The sequence below is a fragment of the Phoca vitulina genome, unplaced genomic scaffold (assembly GCF_004348235.1).
Source record: "Phoca vitulina isolate PV1807 unplaced genomic scaffold, GSC_HSeal_1.0 scaffold8, whole genome shotgun sequence".
NCBI classification, from domain to species: domain Eukaryota; kingdom Metazoa; phylum Chordata; class Mammalia; order Carnivora; family Phocidae; genus Phoca; species Phoca vitulina.
In genome coordinates, this window is record NW_022589711.1 from 34,892,215 (window position 1) to 34,907,407 (window position 15,193).

Below are 15,193 nucleotides of genomic sequence, written 5' to 3' on the forward strand. Positions count from 1 at the left end.
TGTGCATTTGAGGCAGTTTGCATTAAACGTGGCCAAAGGGCCTCTAAATACTTTGTTAAAATATCTAGTAGACCATAAGTATTCTCTGAACTTTGATGCTCAGGCAAAGCACTCTAAGCCAATGGCAGTGTGTTCACTTCTGGTGTGTGATCACATCCCATACTTGCCCCGCCTTGCAGCTGGCCCAAGTACTCACTCATTTACAAAGCATTAAATGAGAACAGCTGTGCCAGGTGCTAGGGATTCAGAGGTGACCTGCAAAGGTTTGTCCCTTCCATAGCGACAAGGAGTCCTGAGAAGCAGCTCCGGATGGTACCCGCAGCACCATAGTTTCACATACTTCCTCAGAGCAGAATGGATTCTGACTGCACCATTAGGCAGGAGAAGCTCCAGATATTTTATATTAGATGATATTCTTTATCAAGGACACCACAAATGATAGGTGTCATCAAGAAAAAGCATGACTTGCGTTATCTGTACATATACATGTGCGTGCCTGTTGATGTGGGTAAAGGGAATGTTATCAATACACTTGGAGAATAGGGCATCCTCCCAATCCACGCTGAGGAAGCGAATATGTTTGGATAACAAGGGCTATTTACAGGACTCGCTTCGGTTCCTGAGTTCCAGGTGGTAAGCACCAGTATTTAGGTAGTGAAAGATTCTTCCAAAAATGTGTCTCTGCCTATCTGGTTCTGAGTTTGGATAGCATCACTCCAGATAACAGGAGTTCATCTGGCAAGAGTTCAGATAGCAAGAAGCACCCGAACTTTTATTTCCTGGTGAAAACTCCTGCTTATCTTGTCCATAAACAAAACGAGAAACCCTTACTGTGGGGCTTGACTCCGTTCTGACTGAATTACTCGTGCTGAACTTGGAAAAGAGAATGTCATAAAGCAGTGCTGTAGCTCGGAAAGATCCAGAATGACAAACTCTTCCTTGTTTTTTATGTTCATGTAACACACCATTTTCCTCATGCGTTTGGCAAACTTGTAGATTAATATTATTCACTTATTCATTCATTCATTCATTCAACAAAAAAGATTGAGTACTTAGGAGGAGCTGGGTCTAAGGATACAAGGGAAACAATAGAGTCTCTGTCCTCATGGAACTTAAGTCAATCAGGAAAAATAAACATGTAAATTTCTGTAAAGCAGTGTGAAAATAACATAATAAAGTCTGTGCAGAGAGTTGTACTAATAAGGGAGAGAAAGTATTTAAAAATAAGGATAAGTTATATCTGTATACTGTATTTAGAATATAAATTACCCTCTTGCAGATGATTTCATTTGATTCTTAAATCAAGCCAGCCTCCAGGTCTAGAGAGCGTTATTGCCCCCATTTCAGCTGGGACTCAGTAAGGCTAAGTGACCCAGACCCACATAGCTGGTGAGAGTCAATAATATGCTCTAACTCTGGACTTCTGACTGTTGTGCTGTTGCCCTTTTCCATATTCACCACTGACTTGAATATAGCATATTTCATCGCTCTGCTCCTTTCTGCTCCACTGGCCTGTAATTGTCTTACTAGTCCCTGAATCTGGTCAGATCTTCCTGGATACAGCTGTGACCCCCCAAAGTCACAATGCTTTTCATACCTGTAAATTCCTAGAACTTTAATCTGGCTGCAAAGGAAGCACAAAGCTTTCACTTAGTGATAATGATGGCGGCATGTGCCCAAAGCCAAGGGATCCTGGCATGCCGGAGCCCTCGCTGGTGGCAAGCGGATGTCTCAAGGCTGGAAAGATACTTGGGCCTCTCCACTCTGCTGGTCTCAAGAATATTACAGGGATGCAGCATGCATTCCTAGGCCTCCACATCCACTGAAGGGAGAAACAAAGTCAAGAGTTTGTTCCCAAACGCCAGCAGGACGAGTGGCCGTCATTTCCTCTGGGCAACTGAACAAGCGTAGGAGAGAAGCATTTCTCACACCCAAGAGCTCTGTCCTAACTGAGGTACAGGGGTGCTCTCAGACTGGTTCCTGAGCACTGGTTACCAGTTTAACCAAGAGGAAAAAGATCAGATAGGTGTATTTTCCCACAATTGTAGAGGTGATTTTTTTTTTTTTCAGCAGGAAGTTAACCTAACTCTTAGGTGAAACTTTGGACCTGAGATCTTGTTTGCTTTGGTTCATCACCCTGAAAGGAAGCCATGAAATAGAGCCATTCTGACTGAATTTCTATGGTAGATTTCCCTAGATTCTTAGAAACCTTGCACTCCCACTGAAATCAAACAAAAGCAAGATTTGCCGAAGCTCAAGCACAGAGCAGCCATGGAGGCATAGAAGGGGACACAGACTGAAGTCAGGAGCCTGAGACTGAAGCCTGATCTGGTCCCTGGTATGGGCTGAATTATGTTCCCTGGAAATTCGTATGTTGAAGCCCTAGGCCCCAATTATTTCAGGATGTGACCGTTGGAGATTGGGTCTTTAAAGAGGTGATTAAGTTAAGATGAGGCCATTAGGGTGCGCCCTAATCCAGTCTGACCGGTGTCCTTAAAAAGGAGGAAATTTGGACATACAAAGAGACCCCAGGGGTGTGTGTGCTCAGAGAAAAGGTGACATGAAGACACAGCAAGAAGGCGGCCATCTACCAGCCAAGGAGGGAAACCTCAGAAGAACCCAAACCTGCCAACATCTCGATCTTGGACTCCCAGTCTTAGAACTGTGAGAAAATACATTTTTGTTGTTGAAGTCACCCAGTCTGGCATTTTCTATGGCAGCCCTAGCACACCAATGTAGTCTCTTAACAGGGTGGCCTTGGACAAATTTCCTGAGCTCTCTGAGCTGTCTCTTTCCCGCCTCTTAAAGGGTTAGTATGACTGCACAAAACTGTAGAGTCTTAGCATGAAAATGCCTACCACGGTGACTGGCACAAAATAGGCACGCCGTCTCTGTCGGTAAAGAAACCCGGCAACACAGAGGGTCAGGCCGCTGCTCAGTGGGCTTCAAAGGCAAAGGGAAGTTTCTAACCGACTGCTCTGCTTATGGGACCTGGTGCTGCCCAGGCCTGTTGGCAATATGGGGCTCACCCGTCGGCACTGATCGCTCCTTGCTGAAGGCCAGGAGTTCAGAAAATAAAATGGCTTCTCCTCACAGGGAGTTCTACATTTTCCTGTCCTTGTACGTAATCCTGGTTATTTGATCCTTGCCTCGAGGAAGGTTGATACATGCAACCCGAAGCTGACATAGAGCTCTTTGTCACCGGAGACCGCAGGTGGATGCCTTTCCCACATTTCTCTGCTCAGGCTCCAAGGATCGCCTGTGGTTTGGCTCTGGCTGGAGTCCCCTGGAGTTGCTACCAAGCTTTTAGTTCTCATTTCCCCATGATGACCAGGAGATGGCGCCAACATTTCATACCTAAACACTGACTAGGGGATTTTTTTTTCTTTTCTTTTCTTTTCTTTTTTTAAAGAAAGCTCTACACCCAATGTGGGGCTTGAACTCATGACCCTGAGATCAAGAGTCACATTGCTCTACTGACTGAACTAACCAGGCGCCCCCTGGCTAGTGGATCTTAAAAAGAAGTGCTGGGGCACCCAGGTGGCAAAGTCGGCTGAGCGTCTGACTCTTGGTTTTGGCTCATGTTGTCATCTCAGGGTTGTGATCTCAGGTCGTGGGATGGAGCCCCTAGTGGGGCTCTGCGCTCAGCTCAGAGTCTGCTTGAGATTCTCTCTGCCCCCCCAGTCTGTGTGTGTGTGTGTGTGTGTCTAAAATAAATAAATCTTTAAAAAATAAAGTAAAAGAAAAAGAAGTCTTGAATGGGTGAGGCTCAGGACTATAGTGGCCTTCTTGTGGGCCACTATGTATTGCAGGTCTCTGTCGTCAAGGGAAGACTACTTGTGGCGCTTTGTTCTTGGCCTTCAGCTATTTCTACCCTACACTCTACCATGTGTGATTTCTTCTCTCGTGCCAAACACTCACATAGTGCTTGCTATATCCCAGGCAAAGTTCTAAGCACTTCACATATATTACCTTATTTAATTCCCCCCCCAAAATCTACATGAGATAAGTAGTAGTTTTATCCCCATTTTACAGGGGGAGAGACTGAGGCAGGAAGAAATTGAATAAGTTAAGGTCAAATTGAGGTTATTAAATCTTCGGGAGACCCGGTTAAAAATGGACTTACTCCTGTGATGGCAGCTTATTAAATCCTAATTAACCTACTAACATAAAAATGCAAATTGGTTTATGAGATGCGTTTTATAGCCCATGGCCAGTTCTCGAGTCCACTGAATGAGGGAAGTGACCCAGGACTGATCATTATTTTCCTGAGAAGAGGAAAAGAAATGCTAGCAAGGCCTGGACAGGGTCATCTAGGAGGAGATTGAGAGGTCAGGATGTATGCTCAAAGGGAGGGCAGCTTGGAAAGAGAAGATGACAACCAAGGAGAGCGTCACCAGAGGAAGAGAAAGGGGCCCCTTAAGATAAAAGTATTTTTATTTTTGACCTAGAGCAAATCCTTCCTAAAAAGTCTCCAGTCCCAGGATGGCTGGGTGGCTCAGTTGGTTAAGTGTCTGCCTTTGGCTCAGGTCATGATCCTAGGGTCCTGGGAATGAGCCCTGCATCAGGTTCCCTGCTCAGCGGGGAGCCTATTTCTCCCTCTCCCTCTGCTCCCCACCTCCCCACCCCTGCTCTTGCTCGCTGTCTCTCAAATAAATAAATAAAATCTTAAAAAAAAAAAAAAATCTCATCCCTTAACCAAATCATAAGCTATGGGTTGTGTCTTCCTTAAAGTCTGCCCAGATGCCAGACTATGCAGTACACTTCACTTTGCCCTCCCCTCTACCCTCCAGGGTATTTACATTCCCTGCCAATACAGAAGGTATCACATGAAATTGTTGTCATTTGTTGATGTCACTAAATGTTGAGCTGCTTCAGGCAAAACATTTCTGGATATCACGTGGAAAATCCTTGAATTGTAAAATGTGACCAGCTGACTGTGTTTGTGAGACCACTGAGTAAGCAGTGGTCCATTAAGAAGCCACTCATACTTCTGGAATAACTATATCCATATGGGAGAAGTGAACCCCACCCCTACTTCATACCATATATAAAAATTAGCTTGAGATAGATCTTGGATCTAACAGGAAAGCTAAAGCCATATGCTTAAAGAAGAAAACAGGAAAATATTTTTGTGACTTGGGACTAAGCAAAAGTTTCCTGGATAGGTCACAGAAATTATAAAAGAAAAGAATTTAAGGAATTGAGCTCGCCAAAATATGCCATTAATAAAATTAGTAGACAAGCTATAAGCAAGGTTAAAATATCAAAAAGCATATCCAAGAAAAGACTAGTGTCTAGAATATATAAATAACTTCTACAACTCAACAATTAAAAGAAAAAGAAAAAAAAGAAAAGAATGGGTAAAAGAATTGAGCAGGTACTTTCCAAAGCAGACATACAAATGGCCAATAAGTACATTACAAACGGCTCAGCCTTAGTAGTCATCAGAAGAATGCAAATTAACACTTAGATATCTTTACATACCCACTAGAATGGCTAAAATTAAAAAGACTGCCAAATTTTGGAAAGGCTCTGAAGCAACCAGGACTCTCATACTTTGTTGATGGGATTATATAATGGAACAACCTCTTTGGGAAAAGATCTGGAAGTTTCTTATAAAACTAAATGTAAGCCTACCATGTAGTAAAGGAATTTTAGTCCTTGGTATTTATCCAAAAGAAATGAAAATAAATGTCCACAAAAAGACTTAGATAAGAATGCCCATAACAGTTCTAGCCATAATATCCAAAAATGAGTAACATCCCATTTATTCATGAGTAAGAAAATGGATAAACAAACTACAGTACATTCATGCAGTGAAATAGTACGGTAATTAAAATGAAGAACAAGCTGCTGATGTATGCAATGACATGGATGGATTCCAAAACCATAATGCTGAGTGAAAGAACCTCACACAAAAGAATACATACTGCCTGAACTCCCATGAAGTTCTAGAACAGGCAAAATTTTTTTTTTAAAGACTTTATTTATTTGACAGAGAGAGACACAGTGAAAGAGGGAACACAAGCAGGGGGAGTAGGAGAGGGAGAAGCAGGCTTCCCGCTGAGGAGGGAGCCCGATGTGGGGCTCGATCCCAGGACCCTGGGATCATGACCTGAGCCAAAGGCATCCGCTTAATGACTGAGCCACCCAGGTGCCCCCTAGAACAGGCAAATTTAACCAATGGTAGAGGCACATGGGTAAGAAATGAAGTTCTGAGGAAGGGAATTCATGGTTTTATATCATGCAAAGCTTCAGATTCTTTCATATACATTATATTATATAATTGCCCTTAAAGTTACTAATGAACAAAATGAAGATCAGAGAGGTTGAGAAAAAAAAAAAAACATTTAACCAATGGTAGAAAAAAAATTAGGATAATTGTTGCCCCTGGGAGGATGCGGGCAGGGATTGATGAGAAAGGTACATGCAGGAACCTTCTGGGGTGCTGGTAATGTTCTGTCCCTTGATATGGGTGTACATTACGTACATACATTTGTCACAACTCAACTAGTGTCCGCTTAGGATTTGCCCATTTTATTGGGTGCAAGTTTATGTCAAAAGAAATATTAAAACAAATATTGAGTCCTGGTTAATGATATGCATACTGGGGTATTTGGGGCATGTGTATAGCTGTTTGCCATTGGAATTTGTCAAAAATATAAGATGTTTTGATGGAAGGATAGAGTGATCGGTTGATGGACAACTATGTGGCAAGCACGTACTATAAAATGTTAGTGCTAGAAGCTAGGTGGTGCATGCACTGCCCGTATATTTCTTTCAGCGTTGCAATATGTTTGAAAATTTTCGTGATAAAAAAAATTAGAGAACCTACCAATAATTAAGCTCTTGATCTTAGTCTTTCAAGGTCCTACTGACATGGTTATCTCTTTGGTGCTTGAGGCAGATAATCTCCTCTTCCAGAGCAGAAACCCTGAAAGTGCAGTTCTCTGTTGGAATAGACATCACTTCATCCCTGAAAGAGATCTACAGCTTCAACGGACGAATTGTGGGGGACTTGTGCTTTTATTGATGTACTTTTGTTACACGAATGGAAATGTCTTGTTTCCATTTCTGGAAGAGTCCTTTTCAACTCTCCTCTCTGTCCTGTCTTCTGTCTAGGAATCTTCCTGCCATCCTGGACTGGGTGAAGACTCAGAAGCCCGGAGCCATGGGTGTCAACATCATCACATCCGACTTCGTGGACCTGGTGGACTTCGCCACGACTGTCATTGAATTGAATGACCTCCTCCAGGAGAACAGAGCTTTGGCTAAATGCTGATTTGGTTTTTATTTCAATGTTGGCTTTGTCGATCCAGGCCAGAGTTCTGAAGGGTTTCCTGTTAGGACGGCCCCTGGGCAGTGATGGGGAAGGAGGAGGAGGGCAGTTTCCCCTCTTCATAGGGCCATTTGGATAGAATTACAGAGCTTTTAATTGCATTTTTCCCAAATGAGACTTTAAAAAAAACTGAAGTCCAAGGGAAGAAGCATGTTTCGTGTGATCAAAGTCAGGGTCTCCCCAGTGGCTCATGATGTGGAATGTAATGTGGAAATGGGGTCTGCAGCTTCCTTCAAGTGTCTCCGATTTGGCCCGGTTTCCTGCTGTCTCCCAGGATGTTGTATGTGAGCCAGTGAGAAGACTGAACCAGAAAGGCATTCTTAGGCAAAAGAATGGCTCGTGGCAGGTGTGGAAGGCCCCGTGGGTGGCTCTAACATCAACCTGGGGCTTTGAGGGAGAAAGGGGCCAGGCACCACTTCTTCTGGCATGTCGAATATTACCACTTCTTCCCCGAGAGAGTAAGACTTCTGGTCACCAGGCCATTCCAGCCACAAGCTGTTCTTGCATAGCTGCTGCTTGGGAACTGGGCACCTGCGTTCTTTGGATAAACTGTGCATATTGCCTTTGGTATCAGAAATGTGTTTCCCAGTTGTAAAACATTGATTCCTTTCCATTTCTATTGGCCCCTTCTTAAAAGTGAAAGGAACAATGGTGGGGGATCTTTTCAGTGTGGGGCCCAACAGGAAATAGATATGCATGTTTGCTGCATGACGCATTTCTTTGGTTTTAATCCTATAAGCTTTTCCCAAAATGGCTGCCAGGTAAACTCCTGCATCATTTTGGCAAAGTCCTCTTTGGAACGGGATCTTCAAGCCAGATCTTGGAATTGCATTTCATTGCTGCCTGCCGAGGACCCGGGTCTGTGCTGTGTCGCGTAAAGTATAACGCTACCGGAAGGCACCTTATCGTGGCACCAGGGGGGCAGCCGCGGGATGCGTGGGCAAGTGCAATGGATTTAAGGAGGAAGCTCCGAGTGGGTTTGGAGCTGTTCTGTAACTTCTTGAAAACCAGACTACCTCGGGGACATTCAGGATGACTTGTGTGTCATCAAGTGAGAGAGACCCAGTGCTGGAACGTTTCCAGTTTGCATCTCGATTGTTCTACTTTCTGCAGGTTGTTTTGGGCCTGCTAATCACCCCTGCAGGAGGGCTGTGAAACTCAAGAGGGGATTTTGGGTTTTGTTTTGTTTTTTTAATTGATAAGAGGTACTTATCTAGAAAGAGCCCTCCTGTGTTTTTATTTATTTATTTATTTATCCATTTATTTATTTATAGATTAAGTTCAGTGCTTCTTACCTCAAGAGCACTCACAAAGGCGCTTCCTGAACTTTTCTCACCCAGGCCCGACGCCGCCCTGCTCTTCAACAGGCCCGTGCGTTTCAGGACTGTGAGTGACCTCTGACTGGGCCGGGGATGTTCCCAGCTCCCCCAGGCCTGTCGGGACAGTGTGCATTGTGTGGGTGTGGTGCAGAGCTGAGAAGCCCCTGGCAGACCGCGCACGGGGTCAGAGGATGCAACGGGTCATGAAGAACTCTCAGTTCTTGAGGGAGAATCTCTAGTAGAAGGTCAGAAAGGAAGGATCTGGAAAGAAAACGGGGCATGGGAGTGTGTACGTGCCGATGCCCCTCAGAAATGTCTGAGGATCCCTAAGGAAATGTCAGCCTCTGGATTCTTAAGGCAGATAAACATGGACTCCTGGACAGATGTGTGTGTGTGTAAGGATCGTTGGGCCACCTCCCAGCGGCTCGCCATTCCTCCCCTGCCGGTGCTCACGCCGTGTGGCCGTGGGCGCCTGGGGTGAGCTGCCGAAAGCACACGCGCACGCCCAGCTCGCGCTCTTCCAGCCTCTCTGTAAAGTCGGTTCATCCCTGACCTTTAGCTCCCGCGGCTGGAGGGGGGTCACAACACTAATGCCTCTGGGAAGATCTGGTTTAACTCCCTCCTGTTCTTGCATTTGAACCCCCACTCCAAGAGGTTTCTGAGATTGTGCTGTCCATTTTTTAGGGCCTTCTCTGGAAAGGAGTAAGAAAGGAAGTGCCCTCGCTTTCTCAGTTGTTCCTCAATTCTGCTATTAAACCCCAGTGACAAGCTCTGAAATCCCTGGCCTACCCTCAGGGTTTTATTTGTGTCATTATTGTTTCATTTTGGTCTTATTTTTAACTCTTGGTCCATTGCTAGGGACTAGATCGGTTCCCCTCTTTTAACCCTTTGTTACTTGGCAAAGACATCAGGAGGCAAGAGGAGAATGATTCTGCTCTGTTTTATTTGAGCCTCAGCTTTGTCCAGGTGCTTGGTGCTATGCGGCCAGGTGCGCTGGCAGGTATCTACACAGGATGCCAGGGACACCCAAGGGCTGCTAACTGTTCCGTGAAATGTTTACTTGATTTTTTCCTTTAGTTTTAAAAGAGATAATTGCACTTCACTTAGGTTGTAACATTTAAGTGCATCTCAGTGTTTGCCTGGTCAGAGAAAAGTCATCAAGCATGACCCAAAAGCACAGAAAATGGTCCCAAGGTCATGGGCACGGAGCCCTGCTCTATGTGGCAAGCGCAGGTGCTCACTCTTTCTTACTGCTCTGGGTTGCCAGCCTGGCTTGCCTTCTGAAATTCTGCACAGGAGTTCTGGGAGATGGGAGGAAGATTATTTGCAGTTCGCCCTTGATAAACACCCTTGAATTGGCAGAATCTCTGTTCCAAGAAAAAGTTGTTCAACATATCACAAAGGACATATGCATTCTGCTCTTGGACCTAAGACCAAGCAGGAGACTCTGTGATGGGACAGAGGGAGAATAAACTTTAGGTCTATGACTCATTCTGCAACTGCCAACAATAAAAATGGTTGACCCACCACATCATTTATTTTCACAAGATCAAATAAGGCTATCTTACTTACTCAGAATTCACTTCAAGATCAAATAAAAAGCTACTTGACTGAGCCAAAGAGGGCTTTAGTTTCATAGGATTTGGAGCCATAGTTCTTCTGAAATGTAGGCTGAGTTTTTCATGAATTCTCTGGACCATTTGCCACATTTCCATGGCTTTGTGGCAAAGGGGACAATCACAGGTTTCAGTTAGATTAGAGCACTGTTTAATGGCTTGAACTTGGAGCCTATTAGAAGTACCACTGTGGTTTCATGGGCACAGAAGATATTCTTAGGGTTGGAGAGAGAAGTCAAGATGGAACTGATGGAAGGGATGATAAATGATTGTGGATTAAATTTTAAATTAATGGCAGACCAAAGAGGATCATGCCAAAACTATTATATATATGCTGTATGAGACCTCTAATAATTAAGTTTAGTCACTTCCTCAGCACTGAGTCCAGACCCCTGAATTCTTGAGAATAGTTAAGCCACAGTCCGAACCCAGGATTTTTATATAAACTCAAAGAAAACACATGATCTGAGCCCAGGTCATGATCAATCTTAAGAATCCTAGTTCTTCTTTCCTGACCTCACGTTCACATCACAAAGTGGATGTTTCTGTTCAAGAAGATGATGGTGGAGCATTCTGGAATGAAATGCAGTTTTGTGGTGGGTCAGGATTTTGTTTCTGAATCCTGCCATAAGAAAGTGTCCCCCAAAGAGACATGATTACAACCTGGCAAGAAAGCTTGGTGGAGAAGCCGAAGAAATTACAACTGAAATGAAATGGTTTCTTCTCACGGAAGCACTAGGGCTACACAAATTCAGGCCATCTTACCGAATGAGTTCGTGCCCCGGGTGCACTTTTTGTAATGTTCTCTGTGGGCTGACTGCAGTTTTTTACTGGGAGGTTCTGGGAAATGGAACAGGCTAACGAGTGGAGCACAGCCATGAGACTTCTCTCTCGTGGCTTTGCAGCTAAGTGACCCTGTGCTACATCTGCCTTGGTTCCTTAATCTGGAATAAAGATGTTGTCTGCTACTTTAGTGCTGTTCTGCACACCTTGGTGGACTAGCTCCCCAAAACATCAGGCCCCTAATGATTAAAGTAAATGCCTCATACTCGGGGGTACCCAGTTCCGGTAACTCTTCCTTGTGTGGCATGTGTGAAGAAATGCCATTTGGGTTCATTGCTCAAAAGTGTGGTGTGGGATGAGGGAACTGGCACCTTTAGTAATCCGTAGAACAAGATGCGTGTAGCTGCATGAAATCAGCCGACGCCCACTTGAGTTTCTGAGAGGTGGGCTTTCCCAAGTGCATGTTAAACAGTCATGTTACGCCACAAGGGAATGAATAGAAACTGATAACATCAAATGTCCTGACAGGAAGTTTGTTCTGAATGGCACAGAACATAGTTGTCCCTCAAAATCCTACCACCTTTCCAGTCCTCCTTGGCCCTCTGCCTCAGATGGCTTCCTAGTATTTGCCATCATCACTTTGTCACTCACAAATGTTACCTTGGGATACACAGGAGTGAATTGATTAGGGGATAAGTGATTTTGCTGGAAATTGACCCTAATTCCAAGTGATCATGAACAGCCCTTTACTACCCCAGGATGTATGACTGCCTTATCTTCTGGCTTCCCCGGCTTCCTACTAGAAATATTGACACAGGCCACCATATCGCTGCATGGACCCTGAACCTGGAAGAATACAGTACAAATGGCTATCGATGTTGCTGAAATAGCAGTCTTAAAATGCTATAAAAATATTCTAAGAGAACTTTTTCGATCCTGCAGTGGATATAGTGTTCTAGTCTTTTCTCCAGCGAAACTTATTCTTAGGGTTTTTCAGACTCCTTTCTAAGCTACATAGTTTGGATACAATATTTTTCTTCTCTTCACTGGGAACTCAATCCCACAGTCTATTGAGATAACCTCATCAATAGTCAAGAGACATTTTCCATCTCATTCCTTCTGATCTCCACAGAAGTCCACTTTCTCCTCTTGTCTCCTGGCCATCCTTTATCATCTGCCAATTACTATAAATAACAGAATGCTGGCAAAACTTACACAAAAAGGCACACGTGTTCAATGATGCCCAAATGCACTCTTACCACCGAGGTTATTGCTCCGTACTGTCCCAAAGGCATAATTCTGCCCCCCCCACTCCCCCACAGCCACACACAGAATCTGATTGGAACCCAGAACTCGAGGCCAGTGCTTCATTCAACTAGCAGGAGCTTGCTCACAAGCTTGTAGCCCAATGAGAAGCATAGCACTTTGAAGTCAAACAGGCCTTCAGTCGCTTTGTATATTTGCAGTTTTACATTTGCTGTTAGTTTATAGCCACTAATAACACTGAGGTCATGAATCTATAGTATCAATATGATAAATCTTAGAACATATTCTAGACACAGTGGTACCTTGCTGCTACTATACTTACTAATTTACGCCCCAGTATTAATAAGTATCACATACAGATTGTGTATGCATTGTTTGTACTGGATATATGCCAACTATAATCAGCACTTAGAAAATACAGAGATTATCATAGTGAAAATACGTCTTGGTCAATTCAGATGATATGTGAATCTGATAAATACTCTATTAGATATTATGTTTGTCCTCTAGGCTTGTTTTATATTACAGTGCATGCTGTTTGCTAAGTTAAGTAAAAAAATAATAATAATAATTGTACCAATTTTAAGGTTAGAGTTAAAATTTTACATATATGCTGCTTGGTACTCTGAAATGTATTTTGTGGCTTAATTATCTTATTCATACACATTTCACTTGGCTTTTCCCCCCCTAGGAAATCATTATTCAAATATATCTCTCCTTCTTTCTTATAAACTGGATCATACTGCTTAATTCAACCTAAAACATTGTAAAGCCAGATTACCTCATTTTAACTGTGAAAAAAAAATTAATAGGTATGACATGATGTCTTTTCTTGTATTTTATTTGAACTACCTGAATAGGCCTAACCCCAATAATAAATATAAAACTTCAGCAGGCACTTTTCCTTGATTCTACGTGCATTTTATTATCGGCCCACTTCTAATTTTTTTAAAGGCTATAGGCTCGGGGCGCCTGGGTGGCTCAGTCGGTTAAGCAGCTGCCTTCGGCTCAGGTCATGATCCCGGGGTCCTGGGATCGAGCCCCACATTGGACTTCCTGCTCAGCGGGGAGCCTGCTTCTCCCTCTCCCTCTGCCTGCCACTCTGCCTACTTGTGCTCTCTATCTCTCTGTCAAATAAAAATAAAATAAAATCTTTAAAAAAAAAAACAAATAAAAGCTATAGGCTATAGGCTGTAGGCTATAGGCTCAGCATCAGTAAGATGACTTATCATACGATATCGGATGAGGAATCCATGGGAATTAGCTGACCATGCCTGCAGTCCCCAAGATGAGCATGAAATGTGCTCACAGCCTTGTCACCTGTGCCTTTCTGAGCTTCACCCCCCAACACTTCAGCTGTTTCTCGTAGGCTTGGGCCAGGTCCTCCTGGCCTCCATATTCTCACCCGACCACCATCTCCAGCCCACGTTACTCTGAGCGACTGCCAAATGCCCGGAGATAGAACAAGGCAGAGATGACGTGTTTGTCCACACACAGAGTCAATAATGAGAGGGCGTCCAGGCCAATATTTTCCTCATTCTTAATTCTTTTTAGTAGAATACTGGAGCCCACTTAATTTCAGTGAATTTCTTTTTGCCCTCTGCCTTACAAAAATAATGGGTTGAGGTGAAAGTCCTGTGTATGAATTTAGTAGCGATGAAATTAATTCCATGTTATCATTCATTTCATATAGTTGAATGTTACAATAGCTAATTAGGGATAATCACATGTAGCAATTGAAGAACAAGGTAAGAGTCAGATTTTTCACCTGTATTTTAGTTAGTGTCTAGTAAATCTACCATACTATCCTCTGGTTGGCTTTCATATGCACCATGTTCAGTCATTCCCATTTGGTTTTAATAAAAAATTACATGATGAAGATAAGGCTGGGTCTAACCATAAGCAAAGCGGGTAAAACCTGCATGGGGTAATTGCAAAGACTCCACTGGCCTGCCTCAATTTCTGAACATACACTTGGGTTGAGACATTGCTCTATGAGAATGGAGCTGGTACATTGTGTACAAATGAAGATTTCATTTTGTAGCTGGGTTCTGAACATTCTAGTTAGCACGGAAGCTATGGCAACAGGCATTTCAGAGATGCACAGCCCTGTGTTTCTATCCCAACTCTAGCACGTCCTGGCTGTGTAACTTTAGGCAAACTAACATCTCTAAATATATAGGATATAGGACTAATCATACCTCCTCTGATGGATTGTTGAGAAGTCCATATAAGAAACTATACAGAAAGCATTTTAGCCCAGAGCCTGGCACTCAGAAATTCTCAAGAGTAGTTTTATTAGTCTTAGTTTGGGGGTGGAGACTTTGCACCCACCCCCTCCCAGTACCCGGTACGATCCCTTCAACCTGGCTAACTTCTAACCCTTGTGTTGATTGGTAAATGATTTAGCAGAAACTAATTCATAAGAAGGGATGCAGATAAATTCAGACAGTGAAAGAGAAGTTGCACGATCACTGGACCAGTTCTGCATGGCTCAGAGAGTGAGTGGGGTTCATGCCCCTGGTGGTATGCCAGATGATGTGAGGTGGAAGGTCGTCACATCCTTGAATAGCATTCATGTCATTAATCACTTAATCATTCTGATTAGTAGAGAGGAAAGTCTCAGCTTAGTGATGAAAACCCTCTAACCCTTGTTTACCTAGCAAAAATTCTTTTAAAAGGCAATAGCCTCCAGCTAACATTTAATACCATTTTGTTTGCATTGTATTTATTTTATGGTTACCTTCTCTTTATGGCAAGTGATACTGGGTTTTCAACAGTGATATAAAATTTCCTTTCAAAGTAAATTTTTAAAAAATCCACTGTGAAGCTATGGGAATGACCTTTGTTTACGATCCTTTCCAGGT

The 15,193-nt window shown here is 43.4% G+C and overlaps 1 protein-coding gene across 1 annotated transcript in view; it reads left to right on the top strand.

The window, feature by feature from the left end:
- The window catches only part of PLCXD2 (phosphatidylinositol specific phospholipase C X domain containing 2), a 48,213-nt gene extending 34,959 nt beyond the window's left edge, over positions 1-13,254 (top strand). Inside the window, exon 4 of the mRNA XM_032406516.1 lies at positions 7,126-13,254. Coding sequence (XP_032262407.1) covers positions 7,126-7,285 — 160 coding nt within the window. The 3' untranslated portion in view covers positions 7,286-13,254. The remainder of the gene's footprint in view (positions 1-7,125) is intronic.
- Positions 13,255-15,193: the final 1,939 nt, after the last annotated feature.